This window comes from Meriones unguiculatus, chromosome 7 (assembly GCF_030254825.1).
Source record: "Meriones unguiculatus strain TT.TT164.6M chromosome 7, Bangor_MerUng_6.1, whole genome shotgun sequence".
Classification (NCBI taxonomy): Eukaryota; Metazoa; Chordata; class Mammalia; order Rodentia; family Muridae; genus Meriones; species Meriones unguiculatus.
Window position 1 is genome coordinate 15,033,364 of NC_083355.1, and position 24,214 is coordinate 15,057,577.

General features: G+C 43.8%; 1 protein-coding gene and 1 non-coding gene across 4 annotated transcripts in view; one reads left to right on the forward strand and one right to left on the reverse strand.

Annotated features, from left to right (window-relative positions):
- Window positions 1-936: 936 nt before the first annotated feature.
- Window positions 937-24,214, reverse strand: part of Cep95 (centrosomal protein 95) — a 31,453-nt gene continuing 8,175 nt past the window's right edge. Inside the window, exons 4-20 of one of the 3 annotated variants that reach the window (XM_021634315.2) lie at window positions 23,107-23,217; window positions 19,681-19,780; window positions 16,581-16,696; window positions 14,091-14,219; window positions 13,363-13,553; window positions 10,589-10,701; window positions 10,127-10,256; window positions 9,003-9,156; window positions 7,524-7,663; window positions 6,135-6,230; window positions 5,492-5,621; window positions 4,583-4,752; window positions 4,407-4,481; window positions 3,370-3,522; window positions 1,855-2,001; window positions 1,527-1,598; window positions 937-1,251 (exon numbers count right to left, since the gene is read on the reverse strand). In XM_021634315.2, the coding sequence (XP_021489990.1) occupies window positions 1,060-1,251; window positions 1,527-1,598; window positions 1,855-2,001; window positions 3,370-3,522; window positions 4,407-4,481; window positions 4,583-4,752; window positions 5,492-5,621; window positions 6,135-6,230; window positions 7,524-7,663; window positions 9,003-9,156; window positions 10,127-10,256; window positions 10,589-10,701; window positions 13,363-13,553; window positions 14,091-14,219; window positions 16,581-16,696; window positions 19,681-19,780; window positions 23,107-23,217 (2,219 nt within the window). In that variant the 3' untranslated portion in view covers window positions 937-1,059. Of the gene's footprint in view, window positions 1,252-1,526; window positions 1,599-1,854; window positions 2,002-3,369; window positions 3,523-4,406; window positions 4,482-4,582; window positions 4,753-5,491; window positions 5,622-6,134; window positions 6,231-7,523; window positions 7,664-9,002; window positions 9,157-10,126; window positions 10,257-10,588; window positions 10,702-13,362; window positions 13,557-14,090; window positions 14,220-16,580; window positions 16,697-19,680; window positions 19,781-23,106; window positions 23,218-24,214 lie in introns of all 3 variants that reach the window. The other 2 variants (XM_021634314.2, XM_060386525.1) reach the window with 2 other exon arrangements.
- On the forward strand, window positions 23,891-23,997 carry LOC132655715 (U6 spliceosomal RNA). The gene has a single exon (XR_009593499.1). It is a non-coding gene; the product is annotated as a U6 spliceosomal RNA (small nuclear RNA).

The window sequence follows — 24,214 nt, forward strand, 5'->3', positions numbered from 1 at the left end:
GTAGATGGACATGCTACACATGAACATTCTGCTTCACACTGCTGTTTACTGGCTTTATCTAACCAAGGTTACAGTACATTAAAGAAAGATCTTTGTATTCAATAGTATATAAATCAAACTAGTTTGACCTGCCTGCTTTGTTGGAAAGTATTTCTGTTTTTGGTAACCAGTAGTTCTCCCTGTCATAACAAAGGGTAAACATATTCCCCGTGTTCGGGTTTTCTACCCAGATAATTACAACAGGATTAACATGAGGTCATGAGACTAGTTACAGGAGAGACGGAGGCAGTTACACAGGAAGGCTATTGCCCTTTTATGTTAATACTCTAAGTTGGTTTGTCTAGTTAAAGTTGTTTTATTTAAAAGGTAATTTCCCTGACAGGCATGATGGTGCAAGCGTATAATCCCAGCACTCAGAAGCCTACTGGAGGGCTGAGAAGTTTGAGGCCAACCTCAATTACACTAGGAAGTCAGGCCTGTCTCAGAACAAAACTTTCCATGCTCTATTCATCACATTCACGTTGTGATTTTCCAGCCTGCTCGGCTAAGCTGATGGATGGCAGTTGGGTGGTTTTTGCTTGTGCTGCGACCAGCTTACCAGCAGCCAGGGGTGACACAGAACTTCACGGTTAGTAAGAAGCCCGGCACCCGTGAGTGGAGACTACCTCTTCCAGCCAGGACCTAGAGGAGGCTAAGGGAAGTCAGCTCTCTCCACGACAGAGGAGGATTTAAGGCTGCATAGCTCCCGAGTCCCCCAAACAGTAGCCATTATTGGCCTTACCCACAGCCGGTAGGTGCTGTCCTTGGTCCTGGATGGCTTCTTTTGTTGACCTCTGTCACCAGGCTTCAGGAGTGCTGGTAGGACTTCCTAACTGCTTTAGCATAAAATGTCTTTATTTCCTTTTCTCAGGTTTTAGGTTAAAAATCCAAAGGCAGTAAGCTTTAAGAAAAAGTTTATTTTTAAGAAACTAAGTTTTAGCATGAATACATAAATAAGGCATATTCTGGTTTAGACTGTTTACTGGCTCAGGTCTGGCTCTGTTCGTACTATTAAGGGCTCTATGAAGTTTGGCCTCTTGAGAAAGGATTTTTACTGTACTGGAAGGAAGCCATCTGCAGCCGAGCTCTGAAGCGCTCAGCTTCTAGTTCCCGGAAGAAAGCGTCATCGTCATTCTGGGTCAGTATATGCTGCAATTGCTGAATTTCCTTCTCCATCTTAGCTCTCAGGTCCCTCTTCACCTTATGTAACATCTGAAAGAGAACCCAGTCAGTCTGCAGCTCTCTACTCATATCCAGGGCCCTCTATTCTCCCCCCGCCCCCACCTGCCTGCACTTAGAAGGGAGCTGGTAAATGAACTTCCAGAGAACTTGCTAAGACCACAGCAGGCAACATTAGAGCCTATCAGGTATTTGGGAGCAGAGATGGATTCTCTTATTTGTATTCTTTCCATTCTTTTAAAGTTACAGTAACAGTTTCTATTTACTTTTAGGAGTAATTCCTAATTCCTGTCCTGTTAATTTATTACCTGAGCCTGGGATTTCTCCCTGGCTTTGAGTCTGTGATGTTCCTGTGATATGGCTTCTGCCAGCAATGAAAACTGTAGGGAAGGAAAAAAACAAGTCTTCCATCACAATGCAATTATTCTTAATACCACATCTTAAATTTTAATGGAAATGGGGCAACATACATGCCAAGGACTAGCTTAGTTTGTCTTTAAATTTGCCTTAGAATAATCACTATAGCCTGCGCAAGGCTGCGAAGCCCTGCGCTAATTTGCGTATTACCCAGCAATGAACTAAGCCGGCCTCAAAGGAGGCTGGGATCAGGCATACTAGTGGCAGCCCCAAGCCCACCTGGTCTCTGTAGTAGTTTTCCATGGAGTCCAGCTCATTCTGGTATTGTCTCTTTTCTTCATTGCGTTTCTCTTTGGCATAGTTCCTTAGGTCTCGTAGTCTTTGCTTCTGAATTTGTAAACCTTCTTCAAACAGTTTCTTAAAGATCTGTTGGTTATTTAATCATAAATTACAATGCATTTCGTAAAGTCTTTTCAAAATAACTTAAAATATATGTACATAATAAATAGGTTTTAGTTGACTCAGAATTGTGTAACCAGCACTAGGTTTCAGACATTTGCATCAGCTCAGGCATGAAGCCCATGCTTGCCCTTCCCCCACTTCCTTTTCTGTGAATTTGCCTATTCTGAGCACAGCCTTAACCTGACATGCTCTGAAGGTCAGAATCTTACAGGCATTTAGTGTGTCATTCTTTTTTTTTTTTTTTTTTTTTTGGTCACTCTACTGTGTGAATATAAACTTTGTTCACAAATTGTTAAGCCGACAGGCATGAGCCCGTTTTGGCTGCTGTGTGGACATGCACACACATATATCCGTTTAAAAGTATTAAGCCTATACAGCATCTGGTGACCTTTTTAGTAGTACTGCCAGACTTTCCAAAAGCAATCACACCGTCATATGACCCCACCAGCCCTGCGTGAGTGTTCCATCTTCTCCATGTCTTCACCAATTCTTCATTTCAGCCATCCTATTAAGTGTGAGCGGTGTCTGCTGTGATTTTAATTTGTGTTTCCCTACTGGTGAATGGTGCTCAACACCTTCTCATGGACCACTATTTTTTACTGCTTTCAGAAAAGAATTCTCAAGCATCCATGCATGTAATACGAGATGAAACATCTTACCATGTACTTAGTTGAAAGTGAAGGGTCAGCATTTGGGCAGCCACCATAAAACTACTGCTCAAGAGATTTTGGACAGGCCCAGTTGTCTTCCCTTCATAAGGAATTCTTGATAAAGACTACTGCTGATAGCACACATTTGCTACCATATTACCTTAGGCAAGTTACTTAACCTCCCAAAGCCATAGCAGTATCTTCTCAACAAATCCTTTGGTTTGTATTTAATCCAGCTTAACTGCGATCAAGTTCTACTATAGAAATAAAACTTTTCAGTAATTTGGGATCCCCAAACGTTGATTAGGATAGGACAATCACTGTATCTTATGAGAATAGCTCACACCATGGCAGTTCCTCGCATGTCCTTCTGCACCAATGCAAGCTTACCTTAATTTCTGTCGTTTGCAGTGTGCTTCCTAAGCCCTTAGAGCAGCTGTACTGAAGAGTGTATGTGTAGGTCAGAGGAAATCAAGGCTGCATATTAGGGGAAGCACGAAGAGTAGATGGCGATGCACAGTTGGGCCGTGACCCGTGGTCACACACAAGCTCTCCTGGCTGCATTTGGGACTTGGATTTGGATTTTGGATCCAAACTGAGGTAAGAGCTGTAGACAAACTGGTCTTGAAACGTAACACAAATTCACCTTAGCAGAACTAGATAGATGGAAAGGTGTACATACCATTTCTTCCCGGGTTCTCATCCTCATCATTTTTGCACGTAACTGAACTCTGTAATCATCATAATATTTCCGGGCACGAACAGTTTGCTGATGATTTTCTTTTATCTTTGATTGGGTCAACTTTTGTCTATGAATTCGGTCCTTGAAGTCTTGCTAGGGAAGAGTAAGACAAGCAGAAAGCCAGTTTGAGCATTCATTTTCATCCCCTCGGCTCCCCACCACAAAGGATACCTTCTAGCTATAAGCTGGGCATGCAGGAAAGACACTAGCCTACACAGGCTCTTCAGCCTTCGTAGCTTCATTGCCTCAGTCTGCAGAGCAGCACTGACAGGCCCCACTGTGCAGAGTAAAAGGGCCCTGAGTGCTTCTGAGCCACAGCTTGCACTTTTTTCTCTATTGGGTCAGATGTCCTTGATCCACAGTGAAGATCTACAGGCAGTTTTGGAGATGGTCTTTTAAAAACTAATTACGATTAGTGTTTCCATGACTTAGCCCGACTCCAGACCCAGCTAAGGATTTTAAAGTATCTTTCTTTGGCACACTGGCCTCTGCCATGTCCCTTCACTGTATTAACTGGAGATGACGTTAAGTATGACTTCCAATGCAAATTATAACAAAACTGGCTCTCTACCAGGATCTGAGAAGACCAGAAGGTACTGAGCATTTACAGACTGTGGAGGTAGAGAGACAGAAATGGGATAAAATTTCAACTGTGCTTTTTGCCCATCAAAGAGAAAGCCAGGCAATTCACATCACATCTGAAAGCTTAGGTTTTTCATCTCAGAAAATGCCATCTCTAATTTGTTACTATAAAGAAGTAAAAACCAGCCGTATGGCAAGGATAAAAAGTGTTCTACAGCCAACTGGTTGATGTGTTTTCAGTGTTGTGTCCATGGAATGTGGCATATATTTTCCCCGTCATCAGTTCTGAGTTAAAGCCCTAGATTCCTTCTTCCACAGCCAGATGCTGGAAGAGTCTGTTGCCTAGTTGGTACTGATGATGAAAAGATTACACTATGAGTTTGTTCTTGACATACCAGTCTCTTGTTATGTTCATACTCTTTCTTGACAAGAGCAGTAAGGAGGTCATGCCTTCTCAGGGCTTCCTCTATCTAGAAGGTGAACACAAGGAAGGAAGTTCAGGGTACCGCTCATGGAAAAGCTTTCCCTGTGTGTACTCGTATGCTCATGCTTCAAATGCCCAGGAGCTTACTTCGTCCTGGAGTTTCTTCTTTGATCGGTTTTCTCTCTGTGCTTCCCTTTTGAGTTGTTCAACCTGTGCAATTTGCTGCTTCCACATTTTGGTCAGTGTTGGATCAGAAACATAGAGAAATGGAAACTGTTCCAGCATCAGGGGCAAGAGACTGTATTCATTTACTTTCACTGTGAGGAAATGAGAGATGCTGCTAATGTGACCAAGCTGCTAAAAGAACTCTTACCCCCACTTGCCTGCTAAACCAAGCTAATCTCTGGGCTATGGTGCTAGTCCTAGAAAGAACCATCTGGAGTGTGCCTGCTACTTTAGCATTCCTATTAATGAGGACAAAAAGCTCAAAAGTGCTGACTGCAGTGCTCAGGATCTATCCTAACTCATGAGCAGCCTTGGGGCCTGTGGGCAGATGCTTCCTGTGCCTGAAAACGGAAGACACCTCAGCTTCCTAGTAGGCATATGGTTAGAAGAAAAAGGTCTCTGACGGGAGAGTTGGAAGCCTGGCGTTTCCCCTGACCTTGTTTCCTTGCACCAAGGCTCTAACTCAGGAGCACCAACTGTCAGCCTACGGAGGCTGAACAGGCCATCTGCTTGCCTTGGAGCATTACTTGCTTTCTACCAGCTTCCCAAAAACAATTGGAGCGACCAACAACAACAAAGCAACTAGAATGAGGGAAGAGAGGCTCCCGCTGGAGCAGCAGTGCCCTGGCAATTCTTTTGGTGTCCATACATGACTCCATAAGACACCTCATTTAGGAGTCTGGTTCTGGCTACAGAAACCCAGCCATACGGCAGTAATACATGAAGGGCCTTTCTACAGCTAACTGGTGGGTGTTAGTTTCCAACAGACTCTGGAACGGCAGTCGTGTCCAGAGGCTGCCAGTTGGCATGCAGGATGTCAGAGGCTCTTACTTGGAGCTGCCTTTCTTGACTTCAGTAAACCACCTTTTGGACTTGGAGCTGCAGATTTTCTGGAGCAAGTCTTCTGGACCTGACTGTGTTTTGGAGTTCCTTTAGAAATGGCTTCTCTGTATGTTTTTTCCTTAGAGGCAGATGAAAAAGGACAGAAGTAAGAAGGGGGTCCAAAAACTTTTCTACAGCCATCTCAAACAGTTCGCTGACAAGGCAGCTGACTAACTCTTAGCCAACTACCTTCTCAATCTGTTTTCTCTCCCCCCATACAAACTGGCCTTTCTTCCAGCTTTAGTAAACATAGCCCCACACCCTGAAAACAAACTGCTATTGAAATTTTTATGTGCTGGTTTCTCTGACGTTTTCTCTGTACATTAAAAAAACACAAGCAATTGCAGTATGCTTTTAAGTTTCTTCTGCAATTTCACTGTGCTTTAATTAGTGCAAGAACCTTTAAGGCCAAACAAAGTTTAGGCAGAAGGGAAAAACACTAGTCTCTTTGGTCCTCTTGTATCTCAGCAAGCTCAGTATTCCAAGAATTAAAGGAAACACTACATCATGAAATGAAATCCTGCCATCTCCTAAGAGCTAATGACTACTTTTCATTGTCTTTGGCATTTATCAAAGAGAGACTTTTACCCACTGTTTCCTCCTCATCACTGTCACTTATCCCTCGAAGTCTAATGTTCTCTTGAACTTTATTTTTTCTTAGTTCCCGTTCAAATGCTTCAGTTAATACCTAGAAAGAATAAAGTCATATAATGCAGTTTTTGGATACGTGCAAATATAAATGAAAAGGAGGTAATCTGAAATACCAAGTTTATTCACATTTTTCTAAGTTCCTTTCAGGCTGGTTCATAAAAACACACTGTGCTAACAGACACAAAATCAGTATATAAAATGAAGCTGGTTTTTATTTTTAATATTTTCACAGGTTTTATAATTATTATGCTACTCCTCGGAGTGGAGGTAACATACAGAGAGCATAACTGTGTGCTGGTGTGACTGGTTCCTCAGTCACCCCGCCCCCCCTAGTTTTTGATACAGGGTCTCTTACTGAACCTGAGGATCAGACTCCAATCCCTGTGCTTGCACAGCCCCTGGGTATAACAGTTTTAAGGCATCAGTTTTCGCCATTTTAAGTACAACTACATTATAAAAGCTCACTATGCCACATGGAGGTGTCACACATCTTTGATCCCAGTGCTTGGGAGCCAGAGGCACACAGATCTCCAAGGTCAGGGCCAGCCAGGACTACAGAGAAACCCTGTCAGAAAACCAAAACACTAATAACCAACAAACAAGGAAGTGTTCTGAATTCATGCATTTCAAAATCTCGTTTTAGCTGAGCATGGGGGCGTATGCATGTAACCCCAGCACTCAAGAGGCAGGGATGGATCTCTGTGAGTTCAAGCCCAGCCTGATCTACAAAGTGAGTCCAGGACAGCCAAGGTTACACGGAGAAACCTGTCTCCAAAAAACCAAAATAAATAAAGCAAAATCTGTTTCACTGGTAACGATACCAGGAATAATGGAGCCCTTTAATTAAAAAATACATATTTTTTTCATTTGTGTGGAAAATTGTCTTGCCTGCACGTATATCTGTGCACTGTGTAACTGCCTGCCTGTGGAGGCCAGAATAGGGCACTGGATCCACTGGAACTGGGGTAACGGACAATTGTGAGCTATCGTATGGGTGTGGGAAATTATATCTAGGTCCTCTGGAAGAGCAGCAAGTGCTCTTAAAAGCTGAGCTCCTACTGGGCGTGGTGGAGCAGGTCTTTAATCCCAGCACTGAGGAGGCAGAGGCAGGTGGATTGCTGTGAGTTCGAGGTCACGCTGACTTCCCCCACTGAACACTTACCAGGTTATTTTCTTGATGATTTCATGACTCTATCTCTAGTGAGGACATCTGCTACCCATTCAGCTCAAGCATAGTGAATGTACTACGATGTGTGTTCATTGTAACATCCAGCTGCGGGGAGATGGTACTTGCCAGATGCCCAGTAGCCATCAAGGAATCGGGGCCTACCTTTGCTTGGTGTTGGTGGGTGTCTGTCCCTTTAGACTTGTGCTGCTTTTTTCTCTCTTTTTCTAATTGTCTGTGTTTGTTTACGGAACATGGCGACAGTGAATGGGACCTGTAGGGTGCCTTTCTGTACGTGGAAAATCCTGCAACACAGAAAAGTCATTCACCTTTAGTTCCTGGCAGTCAGAAATGTTAAGTTGGAAATCAAAACCAAACAACTGCTTCTTAACAAATCTTAAAAAAAAAAAAAGGAATGACAAGCTAATGTGCTAATCTTCTAATATGTAGCTGTGTGTTCAGTCATGCCGCCAAAACAAGAGAGTTAGGGACGGGGAGGAAGAGAGTGCTTGCTGTCTAAGCATGATCTAGATCCCCAGCATGTGTGAAGCAGCTGCATGTGACAGAGCGCCTGTAACTACAGCTCAGTGGCCAGCCAACCTTGCTAAATCTGCGGGTTCCTGGCTCAGTCAGTGGAGCCAGTCTCAAAATACAACATAAAGAGCAACTGAGGAAGAAACCTGATGTAGGCCTCTGGCATGCACATCCACGTCCACTCAAACACGTGCCCATGGCCACATGACACCCCCCCCCACACACACATGTACATGTGTGCTCTCAAGTGTCGGCATTGCATGTTCAACTTTGAGTTAAATTCAGCATGTGGAATGTGTGCTGTACAGAAAGTTCTATGGAAAGGAAGAGCCCCTGGTTGTGAGGCAAGTAACTGTGGCCTGTGCCTTTTCCCGGTCCAGGTCTGAGGGTGGAATGTAAACACACACACAGCGGCGTGCTTACAAGCGGAAGGTAACATGGCCAACGCTGAGTGCTCCTCTAATGAGCAGGAATACTCCTGTTACCCTTCTGGGGCACACTGGATTCCGCTATACAGCAGCTCAAATCAATGAACTGGCTCTCAAAATATCAACAAACTTTTGGTTTTTCAAGACAGAGTTTCTCTGTGTAGCCTTGGCTATCCTGGAACTTTCTTTGTACACCAGGCTGGCTTCAAACTCGAGATCCACCCGCCTCTGCCTCCCAGAGTGCTGGGATTACAGGAGTGCACCACCATGCTTGGCTTCAACAAACATTTAAATAGTGTTAACAGAATAAAGCAAATTGCAGGATATATATAGCGCTAGTGTAAACTTAAATAGAAATCAATAGTGTATATTTAGACAAGTAATATATAAGTTGTGACGGTATAAAAACAGCAGTAAGAAGCTGGGTGGTGGTGACGCACACCTTTAGACTCAGCGCTTGGGAGGCAAAGTCAGGTGGATCTCTGTGAGTTCGAGGCCAGCTTGGTCTACAGAGCAAGCTCCAGCACAGCCAGGGCTGTTACACAGAGAAACCCTGTCTCAAAAAGAAATGTAAGAAACAATACCAGCTTGAGTTTGCTATTATTTTTGATCCTTATGTTAAATGAAACTACGATTAACACATGGAGCTACCTAAAAAGTTAGGCCTCATAGGGTTAAGTACCTGGCCTAGGCTTCTTTGGTCCATACTCCATAATGCTGTCACTATGCTGCGAGAGTATCTCCTCATTTCCACTGGGCACCTCTTCATCTTCAGGACCGTCATCTTTGCCATCAGTCTTGTCTGTTGTTTGATCACTCAGGGCATTTTTTAACATCTATTGAGAAAATCCTTTCAACATCTATCCTTGACTTCACCGGAAGTGTAGAGAGCAAGCCTTCTAAAAGTTGTCTTTGGTCACTAACCCAAGCTTCTAGATACTTATGCATGCATCTTTTACACTTATAGCTTTTACTTCATTTCCTTTACGTATTTATTTTGAGATAAGATTTCATTTCATAAACCAAGCGAGCCTGGAACTCAAGTCTCCTCAGTGCTGGGATTAGAGGTATGGCAATGGCCAGCTTTATATTTAACATTTAAAGCATGGGTAGACACACTTTTGATCTCCGAGGCAGGAGAATCTCAGCAAGTTCAAGACCAGCCTGGCTGTGTAGAAAGTTCTATACCATCTACAGCTACAAATGAGACTCAGACCTTTTATTTTTATTATTATTTTTTTTGAGACAATCAGTGCTATAGACCACTCCAGTAAATTTTATAGAAAGTCCTACACAGATTTAATGCAATCATTCAATGTTAGTTACTACCCCAAATATAAACTAAGGTTTACACTGAGAGCCTTTGATCCAATTTTATACCACATCCGTCTTTGGTAACAAAGGTGTATAGATGTTAACTAAAAATAAATGATTTAACATAATTAAAGTGATTCCATTTTTATAAGAATAAAATTTAGATAAATCTATACCATATCTGGTTAAATAAGGAAGGCGAGGTGCCTTTGTTTATGTCCTTCCTGCTTGACTTGTGGAACTTTTTTTTGGACTTGAGATGGTTTCTTTGTGTAGCCTTGGCTGTCCTAGAACTCACTCTGTAGCCCAGGCTGGATCTCAAACTCAAGAGACCCAACTGCATCTGCCTCCAGAGTGCTGGGCTGAGAAGTGTGTTCCACTACTCTTCTCCCAGTACCTAATCCTAAGATTCATCTTTTGCTGGGAGATCAGTACCTTCCACTGAAAGGCTAACCACAGAAATCTCAAACAAGATGAAAGGACAAGACTTGCCCAGTCTAGTTCAAAGAGCCGCCGAGAGAGCTTCTCTGACATTGCATGCAGTTCTTGTTCTGTTAGATGCGTCCTGAACTCCCGAGGGACAGGCGGGGACTCTGGGGAGGCCACAGCTCTGGTCTCGTTTCTGTAATGAAGTGGCCACAAGGCAATTAACTCGCCAAGGACACACTACTTATTTCAAAATGACTACAATATGCACTTTAACAAATATTTTACTCCGGTTCCCCAAAACTAAATTTGTAAAGTATACTCTTGGCTTTAAAATAAAAAACTTAGTATTGTTGGGGAGTGACTTGCCTCAAGCATGTCTCCATCCACCTTTACATGGTTCCAAGGACTGAGCTTGGGTCCCCAGGCTTGGGCAAGCACCTTCACTGTGAGCTATCTTAGCAGCCCCTTCACTTTTCAGATCCCGTTACAACAGACCAAAAGCGCTAAAGCCCACAGCAACGATACCTTTTTCCTTCAGGAAGCATCCTTGTCCAGGGGCTTTGAGTCAAAGATAGACAGGTTTCCTGTTTATCATCTTTAGAGAATGTTGAAGTTAAGAAAGTTTTATCATCTGGTTCCTATTCAAACAGAAAAAGGTTGTTTGAGAAACAGGAGACGCTACACAGAGCCTGAGCTCAGTCTCCAGCACCAAGAAGCCAACGGAAACTGTCCAGAAACACAGACAAAACCCTCCAAAACATAAACACTTGCATTTTTAATAACATTACTTAACCTTTGAGGGAACCACCTAGAAAATACTGATTTTGTTTGTTTTTTTTCCTTTGGAGAGAGGGTATCATAGCTTGTCTGGAACTCACTAGGCAGCCCAGGGTTTAGCACTCACAATCCTGTTCTCGGCCTCTCAAGTGCTGGGACTACAGTCATGTGTCACTACATCTGGCTAGAAAATACTCTTTGTAGTTAAAGCAGAATTCATCTGGTAGTTGACATCTTCAATAATTTCACTTCAGTCTCTGGCTCGTAAATTGGTTGCTTTCTTTTTTGTTCAAGACAGGATTTCTCTGTGTAGCTTTGGCTGTCCTGGACTTGCTTTGTAGACCAGGATGACCTGGAACTCACAAAGATTGGCCTGCCTCTGCCTCTCTGAGTGCTGGGATTACAGGCATGCAACACCGTGCCCAGCTAAATTGGTTATTTTCTAGGTAAATATGCTCATATTTATTTTTGTTTTTTGCTATAAAGTCTTGCTCTGTAGCCTTAGTCAGCCTGGGATTCACTGTGTAGACCAGGCTGGCCCCATACAGATCCCTGTCTTCCAAGCATTGGGATAAGGATGTTTGTTACCATACCCAGGCTTTACTTTAAAAATAACCCTATTTTTAAAAAAAAATTAAAGTGAAGTGTCTCGCATTCACCATCACCCATGGAAGCAGCAGCGTATTACCAAAAACTCGGACTCCATCCCACCAATTCCTAAGATTTCCAAAGTCTTCCTACCCCTGCTCCTTCCTTCCATCTGAACAGAAGCAGGTGGAGACTGATGCGCCCATACGGTGCCATCTTTCCCTGCACTTCTCCTGCATTACTCACCTTCCCCTCCCCTCTGTTGAGACAGGGTCTCAAGGTTGCACTCTAGGCCCTGGCTGGCCTAGAACTCATTCTGTAGACTGTAGTGGTCTCAGACTCACAGAGATCTGCTTGTTTATGGCCTCCTGAGCACTGGAACTGAAGGTGTGCGACACCACACCTAGCACTATTTGTGCATTTTTTTTTTTTAATAATGAGATCATTCCTTATAGCTCTACCCCAGCCCATATATGGTTTTTCCAGGAAGTTAGAGACAAAATGACAGTATAAAAGAATAATCCCTTTTTCAAGGCGAGAAGAAACAGATAGGACAAGATAGTAAGTGCTTTATGCTAAACATTGTTCTTTTCTTTATAGTTTGTAAGTACGGATATATAGCTCAGGGCCAGACATGTATGCCTGAGTCCAAATTCTGATCTTCAATTGAGGTATAGCCTCACGTGAGGCATTAACTTCTCTAGTTAGCTTTCCCACAGAGGGCAGTCCCTGCTACACAGCTCTTTTGAGGAATAAATTACCTAATACCTATAAAGTACCCAGAACCGTGCTTGGCAAAAAATAAACGTTCTGGATGTGTTGGCTCTAGTTTACCTTATGCTTTTCTTGTCCCTATCTTCCTAGGGTAAGAAAGAGATACAGAGGTCAACTTTTTTTTTTAATTTGAAAATTAATTTTATCACTGGACGGTGGTGGTGCACAGCTTTAATCTCAGCACTGGGGAGGCAAAGGCAAGTAGATCTCTAAGTTCAAGGCCAACCTGGTCTATAAAGTGAGTTCCAGGACAGCCATGGTTACACAAAGAAATCCCATCTTGGAAAAAACAAAAACAAAATAAATAATTTTTATTATTGTAGTTCATCATTTTGTGTATATAGGTGCTTTGCCTGTGTGTATGTCTGTGCAACATGTGTGGCGGTCAAAAGGGCTGTCTGATGCCCTGGAACTTAAGTTACAGAAAGTTGTGAACTGGTTTGTGGGTGCTGGGAATCAAGCTAGGTCCCCTGGAAGAGTAGCCAGGGCTCTTAACCACTGAGCCATCTCTCCAGCCCCAACTTTTTTTTTTTAAGACAGGGTTTCTTGTCGCTGAGGACAAGTGTGACTTTCTAGTATCCTTGCCTCAACACCAGAGGATTACAAAAATGCACCACCACACCGGGTTTAGGAAGAGTTGGGGAGTTTGAATTCTAGGTGGGCATTCTACCAATTAAGCCCATCGAGGCAGATTTAAGCATGATGTACCTTTATTCCCAGCACTGGAGAGGCTGAAGCAGGCAGATCTCTGTGAGGTCAAGGCCAGCTTAGTCTACAAAGCAAGTTCCTGGCTGACTGGTCAGGACTACACACAGTAAGATCCTGTCTCAAAAAAGAAGATACTTTGATCTCCCTCCCCCCCTCTATTTGGGAGCGAGGGTCTCAGTGTACAGCCTGACCTGGCCTCAGATCCCCAATGATCCTCCTCTTATCTGCCCAAGTACTCTTATTACAGGTGTGTGTCATCATGCCTGGCACATACTTTGATTAATGTAATATATTTGACAACCATCCTAGCCAAGACCTCTTTGAATAGATGGACTTGCAGGGCTGGGAATTGTGTGTGCTCAGCATACCTAAGTCTCTGGGTTCAATCGCTAGCAGCAAAAATAAGTAATATATGGGCTTCTAGCCAGTTACAAGAAAACCTTTCCACTTACCATAGAAAGTGCCGCAGACTCTCCAGAAGTCACGGCAGCCCAGCAGTGACCTGAGCGGAGGAATTCCTTCCCTATAGGACAAGGTGCTCGAGGCTCAGAAGGATGGTAAGGGGGATGTAAGGGAATGGCAGCTCGGATCGGCTCACCTAACTTCTTGGCACTTGTAAACATTCTCTCAGAAGGAATGTCTGCTGCTAAGAGAAATTAAAGTGGATCTTACAATGGAGTCCTTGAATATGAACACGCATATAAACATATTCATGCATAAGCAAGCTCTTCCACTGAGCTATAGCCCCAGCCAGGAATGACTATAATTTGTGTTGTTTTTGAAAGAGGGTCTCACTCTGCAACAGTCTTATTGCCCTAGGATTCACACTGTATTCCAGCCTATCCTTGTATTCTGCACAGAAATCCACCTGCCTTAGCTTCCGAAGTGCTGAGATTACAGGCATCAGCCACCAGGCTCAGGGTAGAAAGATATTTGCAGCCGGGTGTGGTGCCACCATCCGGCTCAAGAAATACATTTTTTAAATTTAATTACAACAGAGCACATGGGCTGGCAAGATGCTTCAACAGGGTGCTCACTGCCAATCCAAATGATCTGAGTTCAACCCCCAGGAGACATGTAACTTCTACTGGCCCTGTGACCTACATACGGGCATTGCAACATACACACACATACACACTGCTGCAGTATTGTAAAGAGCTCAAGTTCTATTACAGCTCACCTTCTTCAAAAGATGTCCCATTTTCAGGTAGAAAACCTGATGAACCAGGGCCCAGCACTTCCTCCCATTGTTTAGTGCTTGGTGACACCAAGGCTTTTCTAGACTGTAAGTCCATAGAATTTTGAGCACCTGGGAAAGAAAATATTAAGGCTAAAGTTTTAAACTATCATAGAAATTTGCTAAATATATTAAAAGAGGAACATGGTCAAAGAATATACTGTCCCAAATGCTCATGATACCAATTACCCGTAACAACTAGTACACAGTAAGAGGCAGCGTGCTGCAGCCTGAGTGCGGTTTTATCAGTGTTGAATTACTTTGCTTTAGAAAAACAGGTGCCAGAGTGCAGAAATGCTGCTGTTATGAAGTCAGGGTTATGGCTAAGTACTATTACCTAAAACTTGGGATTCAGAAACTGAAGCCCAAATGAGATGTCTGTGAAAGTGTATGACTGTTACACAACATCTGAATCTAAGTATTAGAGGGAGGACCCAATCCATTCATATTTCATATATGCCTTAACACATAGCCTCAACTTTTTTTTTTTTCCAGACAGGGTTTCTCTGTGTAGCCCCAGCTGTCCTGGAACTTGCTCTGTAGACCAAGCTGGCCTCAAACTTGCAGAAATCCTCCTGCTTCTGCCTCCTGAGTGCTAGGATTAAAGGTGTGTGGCACCGCACCTGGCAGGTTTTTCTTTGTTCTTGAGAATTTTCTGTGTGTGTATGTCTTAGTCAGGGTTACGCTGCGGTGGTGAAACACCGTGACCAAAAGCAAGTTTGGGAGGAAGGGACTGATTCCACTCACAGTTTCATAGAAGAGCTCACCATCAGAAGCAGCAAAGGCAGGGACCTTGAGGAAGGAGCTGATGAAGAGCCCTGGAGGGGTGCTGCTTATTGGCCTGCTCAGCCTGCCTTCTTAAAAACCCAGGACCACCAGCCTAGGATGGCTGCACCCACAACACGCTGGGCCCTCTCCCATCAGCCACTAATTAAGAAAGCACTTTACAGGCTTGCCCATAACCTCATCTTATGGAAGCATTTTCTCAGTTCGGGTTCCCTCCTCTCAGATAACTTCCGCTTGTGTCAAGTTGACATAAAACTAGCCAGCATAGTAGAATAAAATATGATCATAGTGCCCCTACAACTCCCTAACTTTTTATATTTTATTCATTCCTGTGCATAGGGTACCATGGTGCCTATGAAGGTCAAAGGATAACTGACGAGTTCTGTGGGTTCGTGGAACTCAGGTAGTCAGGCCTGTTGGCAAAGTGCCCTTACTAGATGAACCATTTGGCTGGCCCCAGGCTGAAAATTTCCATTTATAGTATGCCGTACTCAAAAGTTTCAGATTTTGTGGTTACACATTTTTCATGGCATCTGATGTCATAACCCACTCTAGATTCCCCATCCCTTCCCTCCTATGTTTGGTCCGCTGACTTAAGTTCAGTCAAAGTGTTAATGCTGACAGGGACTACAGAGATGACTTTATCCAATTCTCTCATTTCACACCGATGAAAATAAAACTCAGAAAAGGGCTTTGTCCAAAGTTGCAAAGCCAGCGGCTATGAAAATGAAGGCCTCTTGGTTCCCAAGTTTATTGTACCTATTTCCACAATAACCTTTTCATCATTCCATTCAAAAACATGCTTGTTGTGGCCTTGTATTTTGCCAAGTATTGACAGACTAAGGATTGTTCCATACATTTCCCCAATTTATCGTCACGCACAGACTGTAAGCCACATGAAGTCAGGCTCTGTGGCTGTTTCGTTTCCAACCTGATCACCAATGCCTGGCACAGGGAAGATACTCAGTAAGAACTTGACCTGGCTACTTTTCCAAGAACTCAAGAGTTTACCTAAGAGACTGTAATTTTCCATGCAGTTGTATGAACAGTGTTACAGAAACAGAGAAGGCCACACCACAGAACACCGCCTTAGAGCCCGATACAGGCGGAGGAGGCTGGGCACTGGACATGAGCCTGCCAATAACAGGAAGGACAGATGGAGCAGTACGATAGCAGAGAAGAGTCCAACTAGGATAGAGGAGAAGGTGGAATAGGGTAGAAGAGTCTGCACCCTTGGGGTGCAGAGAAAGGCACTCTGTGAATAAGCTATTGACTGTTGGACATGCAGCTGAAACATTACTAACCAGGAGACTGAACTTGCTAATTCAAACCATGAAAAAAGTGAACCAGTTCATAAAATTATAATTGAGTACTCCAAAAGTATGACTAAGCTCAAAGCTGCATCCCTAACTGTGGGACAAATTATATGACAGCTCTGCATGTACTTACCTGCTTTGGCTTTACCTGTGTATGCGCCCGACGCTCTCACACAGCTGTCAGAGAGCCGTTTGTATTCACAGTGATATTCTGTGATTTGAGTGAGAATGTTTAACTGCGGCGCTATTCATCTCAACTTTAAGTTGTATGATTCTGCATCTTTTGTGCTTGTGTGTTGTGATAGTCGATATTTAAGGTTTGTCTACTCACCATTACTTCTTAGGGAAAAGGTGTGTGCGGTATCTCCGAGTCTAATTATTTCACCTGTGGATTCAGCGTCATCTTCATCCCAGGTATGGCCCAAAGCATCACATGACGAGGAACACCTGGAAAAGGTCTCACACTCACCATGGCCTGGTTTGACTACAGAGAGCTGTTTCTGTAACAGGGGGCTTATTCCTACGTGCATAAGCCTGGAGCTTTGACTGTACCCCAGTAATTTAGTACTTGCCTACCATCCTCAAGGTTCTTGGCTTATTCCCAGCCATAAAGGAGGGACGAAAGGAAGACTTCATTTTGCTGTTTATCTGTTTGATTTTGACTGCTAGATTCAAGGTGGGAACAGCTGTGTGTGTCAAGGATTAAAAGACAGCAAACACTGATGAGTCTAAGGCTGTGGGATGTGGGGATCTGTGGAACTTTTACCTCCAAAGCAAATATCCTTACCAGCTGGGGATAGAGTTCAGTTAGCGGAGTGCCAGTCTAACATGCAGAAAGCCCTGGGTTCAATTCCCAGCACTGGGCATTGTGCTGTGTGCCTGTAATCCTTGCACTTAGGAGGTAGAGGCAGGAACACCGTAACTCAGAGTAATCCATCCTTGTCTACATACCAAATCCAGACCAGCCTACACTCCAAGACTCTCAAAGAAAGTTTAGTTTATTTATTTACTTACATGTTTGTTTATTCAGACAGACAAGGCTCTGTGTAGCCTTAGCTGTCCTAGAACTCACTCTGTAGATCAGGCTGGTCTCGAACCTAAGAGCGCCTGCCTCCGCCTCTCTGTGCTAGAATGAAAGGTGTGATGCCACCATGCCTGGCTAGATTTTTCAAATATTTTTTCTCTTGCTTTTCATTTTTAATTCTAATAATGAAAAAGTAAAAAACTGCATGAACTGGTTATGTTAACACAAACCAGCACTCAGAAGACTAAGAGCAGCAGAATGGCTCTGAGTCAGAGGTCAGCCACTGTGGCTACATAGTAAATTTAAGGCCAACCCAGTGAGCATAGTGAAACTGGCTGTTAAAAAATGAAGTAGGAGCCGGGCTCCACTGTCTGTGATCTCAGCACTCAGGGAGAGAGACAGGCCAATCACTGTGAGTTCGAGGCCAGCCTGGTTTACAAAGTGAGTCCAGGACAGCTAAGGCTACACAGAGAAACCCTGTCTTTATCGTTTAAAAAAAAAAAAAAAAGAAGTAGGGGTTGGAGAGATGGTTCACTGGCTAAGCCCACATGCTGCTCTTCAGAGAATCTGAGTCTCACACATCAGGTGGCTCACAACCACCTGTATGTAACTCCAGCTCTAGGGGCAGCAGACAACTTTGACGTCTGTTGACATTTGCACTCGTTACGTACATAGCCACAAACACATACATGCCATCTGAAATAGTTCACATAAATAATAAAGTGAAGTAGGAAAAGAATTGTATGAGTGTCCTTTGATACACATTTCACAATGTACTCTCTGTGCATTTCAAGCCATGGCAAGCTCCATTAAAGGCTAACAACTAGGGGACAGAGAGTCGGCTCAGCAGGTATGAATACTTGCTCTTGCAGGACTCAGGTTCAAGTCCCAGCACCCATGTGGCAGCTCACAACTGTAGGTAACTCGTGTTACCTACAGTTACCTCCAGGGGATCCAATGATCTCTTCTGACTTCCACAGACGCACAGCATGCACATACATACAGGAAGGGAAAACACTCATACATAGTAAAAAAAAAAAAAAATTTTTTTTAGGCTTTTTTGCATCAGGATTTCTCTGTGTAGCCTTGGCTGTCCTGGAACTCACTCTGCAGACCAGGCTGGCTTCAATTCAGAGATCCACCCACCTGCCTCCTGAGTGCTAGATTAAAGAAGAGTGCCCCCACCGCCGCTGCTGCCCCCAACACCACCACCCAGCTTAAAAAAAAAAAAAAAAAAATTAGAACTTCCAAGTGTGGTAGCACACGCCTTTAATGCCAGTACTCAGGAGGCAAAGGCAGGCAAATCTGTGAGTTCCAGGCTTGCCAGAGCTATGTAGTGGGACCTGCCTAAAAAATAAATAAATAAATAATGGGCTGGAGAGATAGCTGGGCAGTTAATAACACTGGCTGTTCTTCCAGAGGTCCTGAGTTCAATTCCCACCTGGTGGTTCATGATGATCTATAATAGGATCTGGTGCCCTCTTCTGTGATTCAGGCATACATGCAAATATGTATAAATAAATAAATCTTTAAATAAATAGTAAAAAGAATTTTTGGTGTGTTACCACATTCCTTTAATCCCAATGATTGGAAGGCAAAGGCAGGAGGATCAGGAATTGAAGTCTATGATAAACAAAGGCAGGGAAAAAGGAGATGAAAAAGGACAGAAAATTCAAGGACTCAATAGCAGAATGTCGGGCTAACATTAGTAAGACCCTTGCATTTGATCCCCAAAACCACTAAAAAGAAAAGGGGGAAAAAGAACAAAGCAGCAGAGCACGAAAGATGAAAATGCTAACAAGAAGTTAATAGTATGTAGCTCTGAACTGGAGATTTCATCTTCCTAAAGATCTTTAAAAACATTTCTGGGCCAGGCAGTGATGGCACATGCCTTTTAATCCTAGCACTCAGGAGGCAAAGGCAGGGGTGTCCCTGAGTTCATGTCCAGCCTGGTTTATAGTGTGAATTCCAGGATAGCCAAGACTATGGAAAAACCAACAGAAAGACAGACAAACAGATAGATGCATGCCACGATAGCCAAAGCTAGGGACAAACCAATAAACAAATTAATGAATGAACGAATGAATGAATGTTGTTTCTGTAACATTTTGGAAGTGGAGGCAGAAGATCAGTTCAGTCATGCTCAGCTACAGAGCAAGTTCAAGGCCAGCCCAGGCTGTCTCAAAGAGAAAAAAAAATTGACAAATCAAGGGAAAATTAAAACTTAATAGGTAGTTAAAATTGAGAATTAGCACTAAATTATTAAACATAGTTCAAAGTTCTTAAAACTCCCCCAGGAAGACATGAAAGTGTTCATGTTAGTTTGGAGGGGACCATGGGAATATGCTGGGCCTAATCTCAGATGAAGGAAAGCATAACTTGTCTGATGAAGTTCACTGCATATTACCTCTCAAAAGAAAAATTTTTCCCCAGCGATCTGGGTTTCTTCATATGCTCTTCTACACGTTCTCCTCCATGAAAGTCTTTAAAATACTGTTCAGTTTCACCTGTTAAAAAGATAAAAATGAACGCTAAGTTGATACCCCAGCCTGTCCTGAGCCAGAGAGAAACGGTAGAGCAGCAAACCAACCACCGTCTGTAGTGATTCTCCTGGAAAACGAAGAGACAAGCACAGGGCTTTCACAACATATGTTCCGCCCACCACAGCGACACTTGATTACTGCTGTGTTTGCACACGCGGTGGGGGCGGCATGCAGGAGCCTGAGTGCCACACCACAAGTGCAGAGGTCAGAGGACCATTTTCTCTCCTTCCCTGTGGGTTCTGGGAATGGAATTCAGGTTATCAAGCTTATGTGGCAAGTGCTTTCACCCCCAGTGATTCTCCCAGCCCCAACCAGCCCCACTGTTAAAGCTGGGCTCACTTACGTCTCTTCATCTGTAAGGGCTATCTGAGGTAATTAGGGAAGTCAGCATAATTGTGCCAACATACCTCAGGGTCCAAGATAATCATGCCTTAGGCTAAGAGAGCACATCATGGCTTAGGTGAAAATGTCCATCTTTTACTAGCCACTTCCACCAGCGGCAGGATGAATCCAGGAGTCAGGTGAGTGAGGCCCCAGTGGCCAGCTCTCCCCCTCTGCTCTGCCTGTTCCTGTTGAAGCAGTCACCCCCACTTCTGTCTGCCTCCACATTCACAGACACGCGTCAGTACCGCTTGCTGACACTCGGTGCGCTTGCCCTTTGCTAGTGATTCCCAGGAAACTTCCACAGCCTTCAGAGAAGACAACAATCTGAGAGTCGGGTGTAGTGCAGCACACCTGTAACCTCACACCGGGCAGGCTGAGGAGGAAGGATCAGGAGTGGAAGCCAGCACGGGCCACTCACGGTCCCACCTCAGAGAGCAAAAGCCAAAAGCTTAGAGAACATCAACAATACACCAAGAGGTAGAACTAAGCACTGACCTCCAAGTCTGCCTTCAAATCCTCATTCTTCAGTAGGTCAGCAGTAACGCTGGGCCCTCCACAGCTCATGGGACTACAGACACAGACATCTGTTTCCTGTCAATGCTGACTGGAACGCTGAAGAATCTCATCAGCTCCAGTAATAGTACCAAATAAATACACTTTGGACCTGTGTGTAACTCAAACCTTAGAAAACGCTGTCTAACTAAGGTGTTGTCACAGAGACAGGCCCAACTCAACTCACTACCAACTTCCCCTGGGATTACTCTTCAGCTTCCAGTAGCATGCACTCACATGAAAATCTCAGTTCTCAGGCTCGGAGGTTAAGAACACTGGCTGCTCTTCCAAAGGTCCTGTATTCAATTCCCAGCAACCACATGGTGGCTCACAACCATCTGTAATGAGATCTGGTGTACATGTAGGCAGAACACTTAAAAAAAAGAAAATCTCAGTTCTGTCTTCCTACCTCCATCCCTGTGGGGGTTTGAATGAGAATGGGCCCCATAGGCTCATATAGCTCAATGCTTGGTTACCACGGTGTGACACTATCTGAAAGGATTAGAAGGATAAGGAGATATGGCGTTGGAGGAAGTGTGTAGAGCGGAAGTAGGCTCTGAGGTTTCAAAAGCCCATGCCACGCCCAGAGTGAGTCAGTCAATCTCTCTGTCTCCATCTGTTTCTCTCTGTGTGTCTGAGTCTGTGTGTGTGTGTCTTTCTCTCTGTTTCTGTCTCCCTCAGCTGGTGGATTAAGATGTGCCTCTCAGCTACTTCTCCAGCACCACTCCTGCCTGCTACCATGATACTAATAGAATAAGCCTCTGAAGCTGTAAGCAAGCCTCTCTTTTTAAGAGTTGCTGTGGTCATGGAGTCATTTCAAAGCAAGAGCAGTATCTAAGAGAGTCCTCTCTAACCTCATCAGCTAGGCACTTGTCAACCCTACTCCCTGTGACCAAGCATTAAATTGTAAGGATTGCCTTTACCATTTCTTTATTTTCTTTTTTGTTTTTTTGGCTTCAAACCCAGAGAGATCCACCCGCCTCTGCCAAGTGCTGGAACTAAAGGTGTGCGCCACCACTGCCTGTCTGCTCTTACCATTTAAATTCATCTCAATCTCTTCACTTAGAGTTTCTGCCTCTTAACCCTGTTACTTTTAAAAAAAGATAAAAAAAGGGCCACAGTGGGTGAAGGTACCTACTGCCAAATCTGCCAACCTGAGTTTGATCCCTGAGACCCACATGGTGAGAGAACTCCCCCTACATATATACTGTGGTAAAGACACTCACACACATATGCACACACACACACAAAATAAGTAAAAATATATAATAAAAATAATTTTAAAAGCTACAGAACATCCAAATACCTGTAGGCCCTGAGGTAGGTGAGTTCCACCTGCCATTCACATCCAGCATTCTCCCCAACTCCTTTATGTTTTATTATACACAGTTGGAACCATCTCCCTGACTGCAGCATGGGTTCTTTGAAACAGAAAACACGGCGTGCAGCTTTCAACCTCCCGGTGTGCACAGAGTAGCATTTAACATGGACCGCACTCAAATGACTGAAATCCAACATTTCTAGCGCGCCACACCTTCCCAATCTCCTCTACAGCTTTGACATCTTTTTAGCTATTGATTAAAAGTCTCTAGTAGCACTCTAACTAGAGCCTGAGAGATTGACCTCAAGGCCACAGTGTGCGCACAGGCCTCACGGGAACAGCAGGAGAGTCTGAGAGGATGAGTGTACCCAGGCATTTTGTTTCAATGTGTATTAGAATTCATGTTTATTACTGTTTCTGCTGAAACTCTCTGCTTAACTCTGCGGTACAAGAACAGGTCATGTGTTAGTCCACCCATGAACAGGAGAATTGTTTGCTCATAAACTGATATGCTGTAGCCTCTTGCTACATGCCTGTGATTCGCCACACTATGGGGGGGGGGGATGGCAGCAGGTAGATCTCTGAGACCAGTGTGGTCTACAAAGTGAGTCCAAGACAGAAAAACCCTGTCTTGAAAAACCAAAAATAAAACAACAATAAAAATATTCAGACTGTCACAAAATGCCAATGTAGGCTCAAAACTGGTGATACCCCAGGTCTCCCTGCCGGTGCCTCAGAAACATCCACACTTAGCATGCACGATGGCACTTCTGAGAGGAAATTCTGCAACAGGAGATCTCAGGTAATAACAGGACAATAAATAATTCAGCTGGAAATTTAGCTCTCTGTTATTGATTGGTTGTAATTTAAAAGCCATATCCAAGTTAGCAAAGAACATACTGGGAGTCTAGGACAGGTTCTAACCACTCAGAGCAGAAAGAACTGGGAATTTAGCATTCATTTACCAGCTGTCTTATACTAGATTCTGCTTCCCAAGAGCAATGGGCAAGCTGGCCCTCCCTTTTATACTTACTTTTGTTGTAAGACGTTTCACTGACGTGTTCTGTCAGATACTCCAGCAACCCATCAAATATTTCTAGGAGATTCCTGATAGATTCCTTATCCCCTTTCACTATGTTTTCTCCTGAACACAGAAGACACAGATTTTTTTAAGACATTTAACAAAGAAATCAGAAGCCTCATAAGCCCTGAAATGAATATATATGAATGCTGTTTGAGAATATAGGTATAAACTAATGAAAGCAATTATAATGTAAAAACATCCATTTCCTGTTGTTTGATTACAGCTGAAGAAACAAGGGGTGGGGAAGCCTGAATGTGGTATTTGATCATTCACTGGCATGGTCCTTTTTCTAGTAGCTGAGCAAGTGGCCCCAAGGAGCATGCTTTAGGGAGAACCCCTAGAAACCAAGCCAGAAAACAGCAGGCAACTTTACAGTAGCTAGTGAAAAAGAGCAGTAGGAGGAAGACAGAGGCCTGTTCCTCGAGGCCAGCTTGTGAGAATTACAGCAAAACAAAATTGACAACTTAATGGGTGCTTTCATTAGGAATCTTTGCTCACATCTATTTACTTTGTATAGGTCAAACCATTTTCTTTTTTCCTTTTTTATTCAAGACAGGGTTTCTCTGTATAGCAGTTCTGGCTGTCCTAGAATCACTCGGTAGACCAAGCTGGCCTTGGACTCACAGAGATCTACCTGCCTCTGCCTCCTGAGTGCTGAGATTAAAGGCATGCACCACTATGCCCGGCTCCCTTCTTTCCTTTCTTGAGACAGTATCTTAAGAATCCCAAGCTGGTGCTCACTTCGGCAGCACATATACTAAAATTAGAACGATACAGAGAAGATTAGCATGGCCCCTGCGCAAGGATGACACGCAAATTCGTGAAGCGTTCCATATTTTTGACTATTTCTAACAGGATCTCAAGGGCAGGCTCTTTGACCTCCCCACCCCCCTAGGGGAGGAGCAGTCCTGTTAGGCCACAGAGGAGGACTTTGCAGCCAGCCCTGAAGATACCTGATAAAACAGGGTCAAATGAAAGGGGAGGAGGTCCTCCCCTATCAGTGGACTTGGAAAGGGGCAGGGAGGAGATGAGGGAGGGAGTGTGGGGTTGGGGAGGG